A 14,361-nucleotide genomic window follows, 5' to 3' on the forward strand; every position below is an offset into this window, starting at 1 on the left:
GCAGCATCATGTTATGGGGATGCTTTTCTTCAGCAGGGTCAGGGAGGCTGGTCAGAGTTGATGGGAAGATGGATGGAGCTAAATAAAGGGCAATCTTAAGCCTCATACACACTATTAGATTTTCTGCAGATTTTTGTCCTCAGATTTACCAAAACCATATAATATGAGGTCAAACCTTAAACTGGTTGTAAACCCACTTTGAAAAAAAAAAAACACCTGCTAGACAAAGGCATAATGAGCTAGTATGCATAACATACTAGCTCATTATGTAATACCTGAGGTCGAAGCCCTCGCTGTGCTGCCCGTACACAGCATCGGCCGGCGACATCACTCCCGGGGGGGTTACTTCCAGGTATCGCGGCTCCGGCGCTGGGATTGGCCGGAGCCACGATGACGTCACTCCTGCGTGCATAATGGCACACTAAGGCCCCTTTCACACTGGGGCGGTTTGCAGGCGGTATTGCGCTAAAAATACCGCCTGCAAACCGCCCCTAAACAGCCTCCGCTGTTTGTTCAGTGTGAAAGCCCGAGGGCTTTCACACTGAAGCGGTGCGCTGGCAGGACGGTAAAAAAAGTCCTGCCAACCGCTTCTTTGGAGCGGTGAAGGTGCGGTGTATTCACCGCTCCTAAACCGCTCCTGCCCATTGAAATCAATGGGACAGCGCGGCTATACCGCGGTAATACCGCGGCTATAGCCGCGCTGTACGAGCGAATTTAACCCTTTTTCGGCCGCCAGCGGGGGTTAAAACCGCACTGCTAGCGGCCGAATACAGCCGCAAAAACGACGGTAAAACAGCGCTAAAAATAGCGCTGTTTTACCGCCGACGCCCCCACCGCCCCAGTGTGAAAGGGGCCTTACTGAAGCACGGCACATACGTGCCATTGCTTCAGTTTGTGTCAATGCGTGATGATGTCGGCACATGCAAATACAGGGGATATCTCCTAAACCGTGCAGGTTTAGGAGATATCCTGGGTAGCTACAGGTAAGCCTTATTTCTGGTTTACCTGTAGCAAAAAGTGGTCTGTAAGGGTTTACAACCACTTTAAGAGTTTCTAATTGTATGCAATCAGGCAGGCCCTTGCACTACATGGTTTTGGTAAATCTGAAGACAAAAAGACCTGAGACTGGGGTGGAGGTTCACCTTTCAGCAGGACGACCCTAACCATACAGCCAGAGCTACAATGGAATGGCTTAGATCAAAGCATATTCATGTGTTAGAATGGCCCAGTCAAAGTCCAGACCTAAATCCAATTGAGAATCTGTGGCAAGACTTAAAAAATTGCTGTTTACAGGCGCTCTCCATCCAATCTGACAGAGCTTGAGCTGTTTTGCAATAGAAAAATGGGCAATAATTTCACTCTCTAGATGTGCAAAGCTGGTAGAGACATACAGTGCCTTGCAAAAGTATTCACCCCCTTGTTTTTTTTTACCTATTTTGTTACATTACAGCCTTTAGTTCAATGTTTTTTTAATCAGAATTATATGTGATGGATCAGAACACAATAGTCTAAGTTGGTGAAGTAAAATTAGAAAAATATATACATAAAACTATTTTCCAGAAATAAAAAACTGATAATTGGCATGTGCGTATATATTCACCCCCTTTGTTATGAAGCCCATAAAAAGCTCTGGTGCAACCAATTACCTTCAGAAGTCGCATAATTAGTGAAATGATGTCCACCTGTGTGCAATCTAAGTGTCATATGATCTGTCATTACATATACACACCTTTTTGAAAGGCCCAAGAAGCACCACTAACCAAACATTGCCATGAAGACCAAGGAATTCTCCAAACAAGTAAGGGACAATGTTATTGAGAAGTACAAGTCAGGGTTAGGTTATAAAAAAAATTCCAAATCTTTGATGATCCCTAGGAGCACCATCAAATCTATCATAACCAAATGGAAAGAACATGGCACAACAGCAAACCCGCCAAGAGACGGCCACACACCAAAACTCATGGACCGGGCAAGGAGGGCATTAACCACTTAAGGACCGCCTAACGCCGATTTACGTCGGCAAGGCGGCACGGGCAGGCAAAATCACGTACATGTACGTGATTTGCCTCTCGCGGGTGGGGGGTCCGATCGGACCCCCCCCCGGTGCCCGAAGCGGTCCCGTTCTGTTCCCCGGCGATCCGAGATGAGGGGGAGGCCATCCGTTCGTGGCCCCCCCCTCGCGATCGCCGCCGGCCAATGGGAACACTCCTTTGCTGCTGTATGCTAAACAGCAGCAAAGGAAATGATGTCATCTCTCCTCGGCTCGGTATTTTCCGTTCCAGCGCCGAGGGGAGAAGACATCAATGTGAGTGCACAACACACTACACACACAGTAGAACATGCCAGGCATACAAAACACCCCGATCCCCCCCCCGATCGCCCCCCGATCCCCCCCCAATCACCCCCCCCCCCCTGTCACAAACTGACACCAGCAGGTTTTTTTTTTTTTTTTTTTTTTTTTTTTCTGATTACTGCATAGTGTCAGTTTGTGACAGTTACAGTGTTGGGACAGTGAGTATTACCCCCCTTTAGGTCTAGGGTACCCCCCTAACCCCCCCTAATAAAGTTTTAACCCCTTGATCACCCCCTGTCACCAGTGTTGCTAAGCGATCATTTTTCTGATCGCTGTATTAGTGTCGCTGGTGACGCTAGTTAGTGAGGTAAATATTTAGGTTCGCCGTCAGCGTTTTATAGTGACAGGGACCCCCATATACTACCTAATAAATGTTTTAACCCCTTGATTGCCCCCTAGTTAACCCTTTCACCACTAATCACCGTATAAGTGTTACGGGTGACGCAGGTTAGTTCGTTTATTTTTTATAGTGTCAGGGCACCCGCCGTTTATTACCGAATAAAGATTTAGCCCCCTGATCGCCCGGCGGTGATATGCGTCGCCCCAGGCAGCGTCAGATTAGCGCCAGTACCGCTAACACCCACGCACGCAGCATGCGCCTCCCTTAGTGGTATAGTATCTGATCGGATCAATATCTGATCTGATCAGATCTATACTAGCGTCCCCAGCAGTTTAGGGTTCCCAAAAACACAGTGTTAGCGGGATCAGCCCAGATACCCGCTAGCACCTGCGTTTTGCCCCTCCGCCCAGCCCACCCAAGTGCAGTATCGATCGATCACTGTCACTTACAAAACACTAAACGCATAACTGCAGCGTTCACAGAGTCAGGCCTGATCCCTGCGATCGCTAACAGTTTTTTTGGTAGCATTTTGGTGAACTGGCAAGCAAGCACCAGGCAGCGTCAGGTTAGCGCCAGTACCGCTAACACCCACGCACGCACCGTACACCTCCCTTAGTGGTATAGTATCTGATCGGATCAATATCTGATCCGATCAGATCTATACTAGCGTCCCCAGCAGTTTAGGGTTCCCAAAAACGCAGTGTTAGCGGGATCAGCCCAGATACCTGCTAGCACCTGCGTTGTGCCCCTCCGCCCGGCCCAGCCCAGCCCACCCAAGTGCAGTATCGATCGATCACTGTCACTTACAAGGCACTAAACGCATAACTGCAGCGTTCGCAGAGTCAGGCCTGATCCCTGCGATCGCTAACAGTTTTTTTGGTAGCATTTTGGTGAACTAGCAAGCACCGGCCCCAGGCAGCGTCAGGTTAGCGCCAGTACCACTAACACCCACGCACGCAGCATACGCCTCCTTTAGTGGTATAGTATCTGAACGGATCAATATCTGATCCGATCAGATCAGATCTATACTAGCGTCCCCAGCAGTTTAGGGTTCCCAAAAACGCAGTGTTAGCGGGATCAACCCAGATACCTGCTAGCACCTGCGTTTTGCCCCTCCGCCCGGCCCAGTCCAGCCCACCCAAGTGCAGTATCGATCGATCACTGTCACTTACAAAACACTAAACGCATAACTGCAGCGTTCGCAGAGTCAGGCCTGATCCCTGCGATCGCTAACAGTTTTTTTGGAAGCTTTTTATTGAACTGGCAAGCACCAGCGGCCTAGTACACCCCGGTCGTAGTCAAACCAGCACTGCAGTAACACTTGGTGACGTGGCGAGTCCCATAAGTGCAGTTCAAGCTGGTGAGGTGACAAGCACAAGTAGTGTCCCGCTGCCACCAAAAAGACAAACACAGGCCCGTCGTGCCCATAGTGCCCTTCCTGCTGCATTCGCCAATCCTAATTGGGAACCCACCACTTCTGCAGCGCCCGTACTTCCCCCATTCACATCCCCCCAACGAAATGCAGTCGGCTGCATGAGAGGCATTTTTATGTGCTCCCGAGTACCCCTACCCAACGAACCCCCCCCAAAAAGATGTTGTGTCTGCAGCAAACGCGGATATAGGCGTGACACCCGCTATTATTGTCCCTCCTGTCCTGACAATCCTGGTCTTTGCATTGGTGAATGTTTTGAACGCTACCATACACTAGTTGAGTATTAGCGTAGGGTACAGCATTGCACAGACTAGGCACACTTTCACAGGGTCTCCCAAGATGCCATCGCATTTTGAGAGACCCGAACCTGGAACCGGTTACAGTTATAAAAGTTAGTTACAAAAAAAGTGTAAAAAAAAAAAAAATATATATAAAATAAAAAAAAATAGTTGTCGTTTTATTGTTCTCTCTCTCTATTCTCTCTCTCTATTGTTCTGCTCTTTTTTTACTGTATTCTATTCTGCAGTGTTTTATTGTTATTGTTATTGTTATTATGTTTTATCATGTTTGTTTTTCAGGTATGTAATTATTTATACTTTATTGTTTACTGTGCTTTATTGTTAACCATTTTTTTGTCTTCAGGTACGCCATTCACAACTTTGAGTGGTTATACCAGAATGATGCCTGCAGGTTTAGGTATCATCTTGGTATCATTCTTTTCAGCCAGCGGTCGGCTTTCATGTAAAAGCAATCCTAGCGGCTAATTAGCCTCTAGACTGCCTTTACAACCCGTGGGAGGGAATGCCCCCCCCCCCACCGTCTTCCGTGTTTTTCTCTGGCTCTCCTGTCTCAACAGGGAACCTGAGAATGCAGCCGGTGATTCAGCCAGCTGACCATAGAGCTGATCAGAGACAAGAGTGGCTCCAAACATCTCTATGGCCTAAGAAACCGGAAGCTACGAGCATTTTATGACTTAGATTTCGCCGGATGTAAATAGCGCCATTGGGAAATTGGGGAAGCATTTTATCACACCGATCTTGGTGTGGTCAGATGCTTTGAGGGCAGAGGAGAGATCTAGGGTCTAATAGACCCCAATTTTTTCAAAAAAGAGTACCTGTCACTACCTATTGCTATCATAGGGGATATTTACATTCCCCGAGATAACAATAAAAATGATTTAAAAAAAAAAAAAATGAAAGGAACAGTTTAAAAATAAGATAAAAAAGCAAAAAAATAATAAAGAAAAAAAAAAAAAAAAAAAAAGCACCCCTGTCGCCCCCTGCTCTTGCGCTAAGGCGAACGCAAGCGGCGGTCTGTCGTCAAACGTAAACAGCAATTGCACCATGCATGTGAGGTATCGCCGCGAAGGTCAGATCGAGGGCAGTAATTTTTGCAGTAGACCTCCTCTGTAGATCTAAAGTGGTAACCTGTAAAGGCTTTTAAAGGCTTTTAAAAATGTATTTATTTTGTTGCCACTGCACGTTTGTGCGCAATTGTAAAGCATGTCATGTTTGGTATCCATGTACTCGGTCTAAGATCATCTTTTTTATTTCATCAAACATTTGGGCAATATAGTGTGTTTTAGTGCATTAAAATTTAAAAAAGTGTGTTTTTTCCCCAAAAAATGCGTTTGAAAAATCGCTGCGCAAATACTGTGTGAAAAAAAAAAATGAAACACCCACCATTTTAATCTGTAGGGCATTTGCTTTAAAAAAATATATAATGTTTGGGGGTTCAAAGTAATTTTCTTGCAAAAAAAAAAAAACTTTTTCATGTAAAAAATAAGTGTCAGAAAGGGCTTTGTCTTCAAGTGGTTAGAAGAGTGAGTGATGTGTGACATAAGCTTCTAAATGTTGTGCATAAAATGCCAGGACAGTTCAAAACCCCCCCAAATGACCCCATTTTGGAAAGTAGACACCCCAAGCTATTTGCTGAGAGGCATGTCGAGTCCATGGAATATTTTATATTGCGACACAAGTTGCGGGAAAGAGACAAATTTTTTTTTTTTTTTTTTTTTTTTTGCACAAAGTTGTCACTAAATGATATATTGCTCAAACATGCCATGGGAATATGTGAAATTACACCCCAAAATACATTCTGCTGCTTCTCCTGAGTACGGGGATACCATATGTGTGAGACTTTTTGGGAGCCTAGCCGTGTACGGGACCCCGAAAACCAAGCACCGCCTTCAGGCTTTCTAAGGGGCGTGAATTTTTGATTTCACTCTTCACTGCCTATCACAGTTTCGGAGGCCATGGAATGCCCAGGTGGCACAAAACCCCCCCAAATGACCCCATTTTGGAAAGTAGACACCCCAAGCTATTTGCTGAGAGGTATAGTGAGTATTTTGCAGACCTCACTTTTTGTCACAAAGTTTTGAAATTTGAAAAAAGAAAAAAAAAAAAAGTTTTTTCTTGTCTTTCTTCATTTTCAAAAACAAATGAGAGCTGCAAAATACTCACCATGCCTCTCAGCAAATAGCTTGGGGTGTCTACTTTCCAAAATGGGGTCATTTGGGGGGGGTTTGTGCCACCTGGGCATTCCATGGCCTCCGAAACGGTGTTAGGCAGTGAAGAGTAAAATCAAAAATTCACGCCCTTAAAAACGCTGAAGGCGGTGATTGGTTTTCGGGGCCCCGTACGCGGCTAGGCTCCCAAAAAGTCCCACACATGTGGTATCCCCATACTCAGGAGAAGCAGCTAAATGTATTTTGGGGTGCAATTCCACATAGGCCCATGGCCTGTGTGAGCAATATATCATTTAGTGACAACTTTGTGCAAAAAAAAAAAAAAAAAAAAAAAAAGTGTCACTTTCCCGCAACTTGTGTCAAAATATAAAATATTCCATGGACTCAATATGCCTCTCAGCAAATAGCTTGGGGTGTCTACTTTCCAAAATGGGGTCATTTGGGGGGGGGTTGTGCCACCTGGGCATTCCATGGCCTCCGAAACTGTGATAGGCAGTGAAGAGTGAAATCAAAAAGTTACACCCTTAGAAATCCTGAAGGCGGTGATTGGTTTTCGGGGTCCCATACGCGGCTAGGCTCCCAAAAAGTCCCACACATGTGGTATCCCCGTACTCAGGAGAAGTAGCTGAATATATTTTGGGGTGCAATTCCACATAGGCCCATGGCCTGTGTGAGCAATATATCATTTAGTGACAACTTTTTGTAAATATTTTTTTTTTTTTTTGTCATTATTCAATCACTTGGGACAAAAAAAATAAATATTCAATGGGTTCAACATGCCTATCAGCAATTTCCTTGGGGTGTCTACTTTCCAAAATGGGGTCATTTGGGGGGGTTTTGTACTGCCCTGCCATTTTAGCACCTCAAGAAATGACATAGGCAGTCATAAACTAAAAGCTGTGTAAATTCCAGAAAATGTACCCTAGTTTGTAGACGCTATAACTTTTGCGCAAACCAATAAATATACGCTTATTGACATTTTTTTTACCAAAGACATGTGGCCGAATACATTTTGGCCTAAATGTATGACTAAAATTGAGTTTATTGGATTTTTTTTATAACAAAAAAGTAGAAAATATCATTTTTTTTCAAAATTTTCGGTCTTTTTCCGTTTATAGCGCAAAAAATAAAAACTGCAGAAGTGATCAAATACCATCAAAAGAAAGCTCTATTTGTGGGAAGAAAAGGACGCAAATTTCGTTTGGGTACAGCATTGCATAACCGCGCAATTAGCAGTTAAAGCGACGCAGTGCCAAATTGGAAAAAGACCTCTGGTCCTTAGGCAGCATAATGGTCCGGGGCTCAAGTGGTTAATCAGAGAGGCAGCACAGAGACCTAAGGTAACCCTGGAGGAGATGCAGAGTTTCACCGCAGTGGCTGGAGTATCTGTACATAGGACAACAATAAGCCGTACGCTCCACAGAGTTGGGCTTTATGGCAGAGTGGCCAGAAGAAAGCCATTACTTTCAGCAAAAAACAAAATGGCACGTTTTGAGTTTTTGCGAAAAGGCATGTGGGAGACTCCCAAAATGTATGGAGGAAGGTGCAGGTCTGGTGAAGGTCTGGTCTGATGAGACTAAAATTGAACTTTTTGGCCATCAAAGAAAACGCTATGTCTGGCGCAAACCCAACACATCACATCACCCAAAGAGCGCCATCCCCACAGTGAAACATGGTGGTGGCAGTATCATGCTGTGGGGATGTTTTTCAGCAGTCGAGACTGGGAAACTGATCAGAGTTGAGGGAAAGATGGATGGTGCTAAATACAGGGATATTCTTGAGCAAAACCTGTACCACTCTGTGTGTGATTTGAGGCTAGGATGGAGGTCCACCTTCCAGCAGGACAATGACCCCAAACACACTGCTAAAGCAACACTTGAGTGGTTTAAGGGGAAACATGTAAATGTATTGGAATGGCCTAGTCAAAGCCCAGACCTCAATACAAAAGAAAATCTGTGGTCAGACTTAAAGATTGCTGTTCACAAGCGCAAACCATCCAACTTGAAAGGAGGAATGGGCAAAAATCCCAGTGGTAAGATGTGGCAAGCTCATAGAGACTTATCCAAAGCGACTTGGAGCTCTGGTAGCCGCAATAGGTGACTCTACAAAGTATTGACTTTAGAGGGGTGAATAGTTATGCACATTGACTTTTTCTGTTATTTTGTCCTATTTGTTGTTTGTTTCACAATAAAAAAAAAAAAAATCTTCAAAGTTGTGGGCATGTTCTGTAAATTAGATGATGAAAATCCTCAAACAATCCATGTTAATTCCAGGTTGTGAGGCAACAAAACACGAAAAATGCCAAGGGGGGAGGGGGGTGAATACTTTTGCATATTTATATAAATGTATATGTATATAAATACATATACAAATTTAATATACAATATTATATATTAAGAATAAAAATTATATATGTAAATCATACTGTATATCCATATTAATATCACATTCTTAATAATAACACTCAAGTACTGTAAATGTTTACATATGTACATACTGTGTATATAATATATATACTTTTTTTATTTTTTTGTTATTTATAATATTCATATATGTCCTATTCATATGACCATTTTATCTTTGTTTATGTAGTGTCTTGCTTCACACACGTCACATTTTCAAATCTTTGCAAGCCTTTATTATATCAGAAATAAAATGATAAATATTGTGAAATGGGACATATGACTGAAAGTAGTGTTTTGTGTGTCCAGTAATAGAAGGTGTGTGATGTGTTGTATTTGGGTATGGTGATTACACTGTATTGTGTGGAGTTGTATAGTGAGGGTGAGGTGAGCAGCATTCCCCTCACATTAGATGTACCAGTAGTGAGCACGGCGCTGTGTGATAATTCTCCTCACAGTATACACGGCGGTCCTGTCAGTATATAGAGGGGAAGTCTCAGGGACGGGCTCTCTTCCTATGGGCGGGACACCTCATTACACCGTTATAAAGTGCTAAACCCGGCTATTCCGGGCCAATTCGACCTCGTCCATTGCAGAGCTGCTCTACTTTACTTCTCCACACAGCCTTCCCATCATGTCCCACGTACCTATCTACAACCCAGTAAGTGCGGGCCTTGCCTGGCCCGGGGGCCACTATTTTCTGGGAGGGAGGGGCTTTAAAGTCTTCTGTTCTATCCATCCTGTATATATTGTGTAGCTGAGCCTGTGTCTCCAGGTTGGGGTCAGTCATGTGATGTGTAGTGTTGGCAGGGCTGTGTAGAATGGGGCTGTGCTCCCACTACAATGCTATGTACTATCACTGGCCTATAAATATGCTGGGGGGTTTCTGCTTTTGTGTCTTAAGCTTATACAATTTACGTTATACAATTTCCCCCCTCCCTGCTATTCTGTATGTTGAATTTATCCTGATATTAGATTCACCAAAACCATCTAATATGAGGTCACACTTAAACACTTTCAAATTGTATGCAATCAGGAAGGCCCTTGTACTACATAGTTGAACAAGAAAATTGCATAATGTGTATATTCTGGATGTTGAATTTATCCTGAAGAGTTATGCTGGCCATACACTATACGAAAAATCTTCCAAACACATTTTCGAAAAACGAACATTCGGCCATGAGCGCAAACGATGGTGCCATTATGTAATGACCGATAAATCGTTCAGTGGACATAAATGAATGCATTTTTTGTTCGTTTTTTTTTTTTTACATATACCTAGTGCAGGCAGGTCGGACGGGAAACACATTAACCTTTCAATTTATCGTTCGTTCGTCAGAAAATTTCCAAACTCGACCTTCGTTTTTTCGGCTCAAAAACGTCCCAGCGATTATCGATTTTGTGCCCGTTAACTGGCCGAAAAAGGAACGAACTGTCTAAATGACCGAATTTCGGCTGATTTTTCATATAGTGTATGGCCAGCATAAGTTCCCCTTTGTAAGGCCCGGTTCACACTGCCGCGACTTGAGAGCTCAAAGTCGCACCCCAATTAACTGCAATGGAACCTTTCTAATCGGTGCGACTCAAGTCGTTCTGACTTAGAAAAAAGGTTCCTGCACTACTTTTGTTGCGACTTCAACGACGTGCATTGACTTTTCTTGTTGAAGTTGTATGCAAGCCGTGATGAAGTGGCGCAGGAATGTCGGATTCAAGGTCGCAGCGGTGTGCAGTCTTGTACAGGGGCCCATCTGCCCACCTAAAGCCTACCCTACCGCCATGGAGGGCTGTTGATATTTGCAAGTGGCAGTGCCTGTCAAACGCTCCTATTTAACTCAATAGGGCCACCCTACAACGTGTTTTGACGCGTACACACGATCGGACATTCCGACAACAAATTTTTCTATGGGAGCTTGTTGTCGGAAATTCCGACCATGTGTATGCTCCATCGGACATTTTTTGTCGGAATTTCCGACAACAAAAGTTTGAGAGCTGGTTCTCAAATTTTCCGACAACAAAATCCGTTGTCGGAAATTCCGAACGTGTGTACACGATTCCGATGCACAAAATCCCACGCATGCTCAGAATCAAGCAGAAGAGCCGCACTGGCTACTGAACTTCATTTTTCTCGGCTCGTCGTACGTGTTGTATGTCACAGTGTTCTTGACATTCGGAAATTCCAAACAACATTTGTGTGACCGTGTGTATGCAAGACAAGTTTGAGCCAACATCTGTCATAAAAAAAATCCAGGATTTTGTTGTCGGAATGTCTGATCACATGTACATGGCATTTTCAGTGCATTGGTCCCCCTGAAAATACAGGATCACCTGGTGAAAACGTGGCAGCAGTTGCTTACCCGCACTCTGAGAATCTATCCACCGCAGACCGTTTTATTTTTGTTTATTTTTTTGGAGAAAGCGCAAACAAGAACCCAGCTTAAAAGAGAAGTATGGGTTTCTGTTTTTTTTTTTTACTATTTATACTTACCTAGGTAGATGCTGCATCTGTCCCCCAGCACCTCTACACTGAGAACCGAGCGATGGAACATCACCGATCACTTGGTTCTCACAGCTCCCCGAGCAGAGAGCTGCAAAACGAATAGCACTCCTGTGATCCATAGGAGAAGTACAGCCAAATGAGCTCAATTTGTAGTGCAGCCAAGGGGCCCCTGTACTTTACAAATGATGGTGCCGTGTAGAGAAATTCAGCTTTGGTTACATGACTTACATGTCATTCCTCTAAGCCTTGCCAATGAAGTTGTATGTCTACCTGTACACAGCACCTAGGCTTTCTGGGAAGGAGAAACACAGGCTCAAGTGCCCATGTACAAGTGGCCATCAAATCCAAAAAGAATGTTATCTATGCCCTAAATGAAACCATCTGGCAATAAAAATATATTTGTAGTTCAGTTACATTGTGTATTACAACCTAGTACCCACTCAGAACATCATAGTAAACAGTATGTTGTAGAAAAATATGAAATCTGGCATTCCAGGTTGTGAATGTATTAGAAAAGTTAAGCTGGCCGTAGATGGATGAAATCTCAGCTGGTTCATCAGGGACCAGCTGAGATTCGATCCATCTATGGGCAGGCTGGTTGTACTAAAGTTGATCCATCAATGGACAGTACAACCAGCCTGTTGGATTTTTTCATGCGATCACTGCTGGTGACTATAGCTCCCAGTAGTGACCATTGTGTTCTACCGGCAGAGAAGGCTCCCTGCTGGCAGAACACAATAGTGCAGCAGGAGGGATTCCTCTGTCAGCACCGACTGTGTTGATGGGGAATCAAGCAATTTTCCACAGGTGGAAGGAAAAAGAAAAAAATGGGCTGCTTTTAGTAGCAGAAAAACAAATCCCTTTAGTTCCAATAAGAACTGAAAGTACACAAAATGTCATGGGACCCTGTGTGTTGTGCTAAGCATATTGGTACCCTCCATGGTCAGCACAAACAGGGGGGCACAGGAACTGTCAGGATCAACCAGGTTTTTTACAGCTTAGAGAGGGGCAAATGACACAGCACAAACACTATGCTGTGTATCCTGCTGTAAAGGATCAGGATCATTTTTTTTTTTTTGGTTTACAACCACTTTAATTCTTTTAACAGGGAGACATACAGAAATTGTGTGTTATTTTAGGTGCCAGAAATTCAGACATTGGGACAGGGAGATTTTTGCAACAGAGCTCACCTGAAGTTACCGCTCTCCTCGCACCATACTGCAACTCAGCTACAGTTCATCGAAGTGAATTAAGTAGAGTACTAAAAAACGGAAAATTGTATACTCACCTTTCCGTAATTTTCCTTTCCTGTCGTATCTTCATGGCAGCATACACTTTGGGTTGTGACTCCGCCCCTCACAACCTGATAGGACCACATAGCTATAAGTTGTAAAGATGGCCCCCGCCCCAGTATGCTCCGTATATATCACCTCAGACGGGTGGGAGATTGTATGCTGCCATGAAGATACGACAGGAAAGGAAAATTACGGAAAGGTGAGTATACAATTTTCCGTTTTCCTGTCGCAGCATACACTTTGGGGAGTAACTCGCAAAGACTGGGTGGGAATTCAAACTAAGTTTATTAACAAAGAACAGAAGAATTGGCCTGGATAACGGATCTTCCGAAATCCACCGTGGATAAGCAGGCGGAATCCACCTTGTAATGGGACATAAAAGGTGCTCCTGGAAGACCAGGTGGCCGCTCTGCAAATTGTCTCCGCCGAGACTCGACAATATGCTGCCCAGGAGGTTGCCACTGCCCTAGTGGAGTGTGCCCTTAAGCCCTCAGGTACTTGATGATTGCTTAGTGAGTAGGCCTTTTTGATGGTCTTCACCAGCCATGACACAATTGTGCGTGAGGATGCCGCTTGACCTCTCTTGAATCCATGTGGAATGATTAGGAGACTTTCGGTCTTCCTGATGGATCTGGTAGCTGAAAGATACTGCAGGACATTACCCTTGACGTCCAGAGGGTGAGGGTCGCCTTGTTCCGTACTGAGGGCCGGAAGGTTAATCTCCTGGTTGAAGTGAAAGGACGAGGATACCTTGGGGATGAACCGGTCCGAAGGTTTCAAGACTAACCTGTCTGGCAATACAATCACATATGGATCACTGGCCATTAAGGCTTGCATCTCTGACACCCTCTTAGCCGATGTTATGGCTATCAGGAATGAGACTTTCAGTGTCAGATCCCATAAGGATATGTTCTCATTAGGAAAAAACGGCTCCTTAGATAAAGCTTCCAGTACGACTGAGAGGTCCCAGACTGGAGGGAAAGGAAGGTTTCCTAGGCGGCCTCAGCTTTAGACAGGCCCTTTGGAACTGAACCACAAGGGGATCTTGTGCCCATCTGACTCCTGTCAAGGCGGACAGGGCCGAGACTTGGACCTTTAAGGTACTTGACCTAAGGCCCTTCTCTAGTCCTAACTGAAGAAACTCCAGGACCTGTGACACCGATGGTGAGGATGGGTTCCAACCTTGCTGTTGAGCGAAGGCGGTAAACTTCTCTCAGACTCGCCTGTAAGTATTATTCGTGATAGGCCTCCTGGCCTGGAGAAGGGTATCCGCTACCCTCTGGGAACAGCCTTGCTCTAGGTACCTAGCCCTTTCAGTCTCCAAGCCATCAAATGTAGCTTCTCCGGGTTCGGGTGAAGAAGATGACCTTGGGAGAGTAGGTCTGACGACAACGGAAGGGGCAGGGGATCTGCCGTATTCAGCTGCATCAGAGTGGTAAACCATGGCCTCCTCGGCCAGAAGGGAATCACTGCCACCACCAGTGCCGATGACTCCTTGAGTCTCAGGAGAAACCTTGCTATGAGAGGAGTTGGAGGGAAGATGTATCCCAGCTGGAAGTTCCAGGGGTGCAGGAG

The 14,361-nt window shown here is 44.7% G+C and overlaps 1 protein-coding gene across 1 annotated transcript in view; it reads left to right on the forward strand.

Moving 5' to 3' along the window:
* Positions 1-9,500: 9,500 nt before the first annotated feature.
* LOC141127999 (galectin-9-like) overlaps positions 9,501-14,361 on the forward strand; it is a 51,872-nt gene continuing 47,011 nt past the window's right edge. The window contains exon 1 of the mRNA XM_073615010.1: positions 9,501-9,655. Coding sequence (XP_073471111.1) covers positions 9,629-9,655 — 27 coding nt within the window. The 5' untranslated portion in view covers positions 9,501-9,628. The remainder of the gene's footprint in view (positions 9,656-14,361) is intronic.

The sequence above is a fragment of the Aquarana catesbeiana genome, linkage group LG02 (genome assembly GCF_042186555.1).
Source record: "Aquarana catesbeiana isolate 2022-GZ linkage group LG02, ASM4218655v1, whole genome shotgun sequence".
Lineage (NCBI taxonomy): Eukaryota > Metazoa > Chordata > Amphibia > Anura > Ranidae > Aquarana > Aquarana catesbeiana.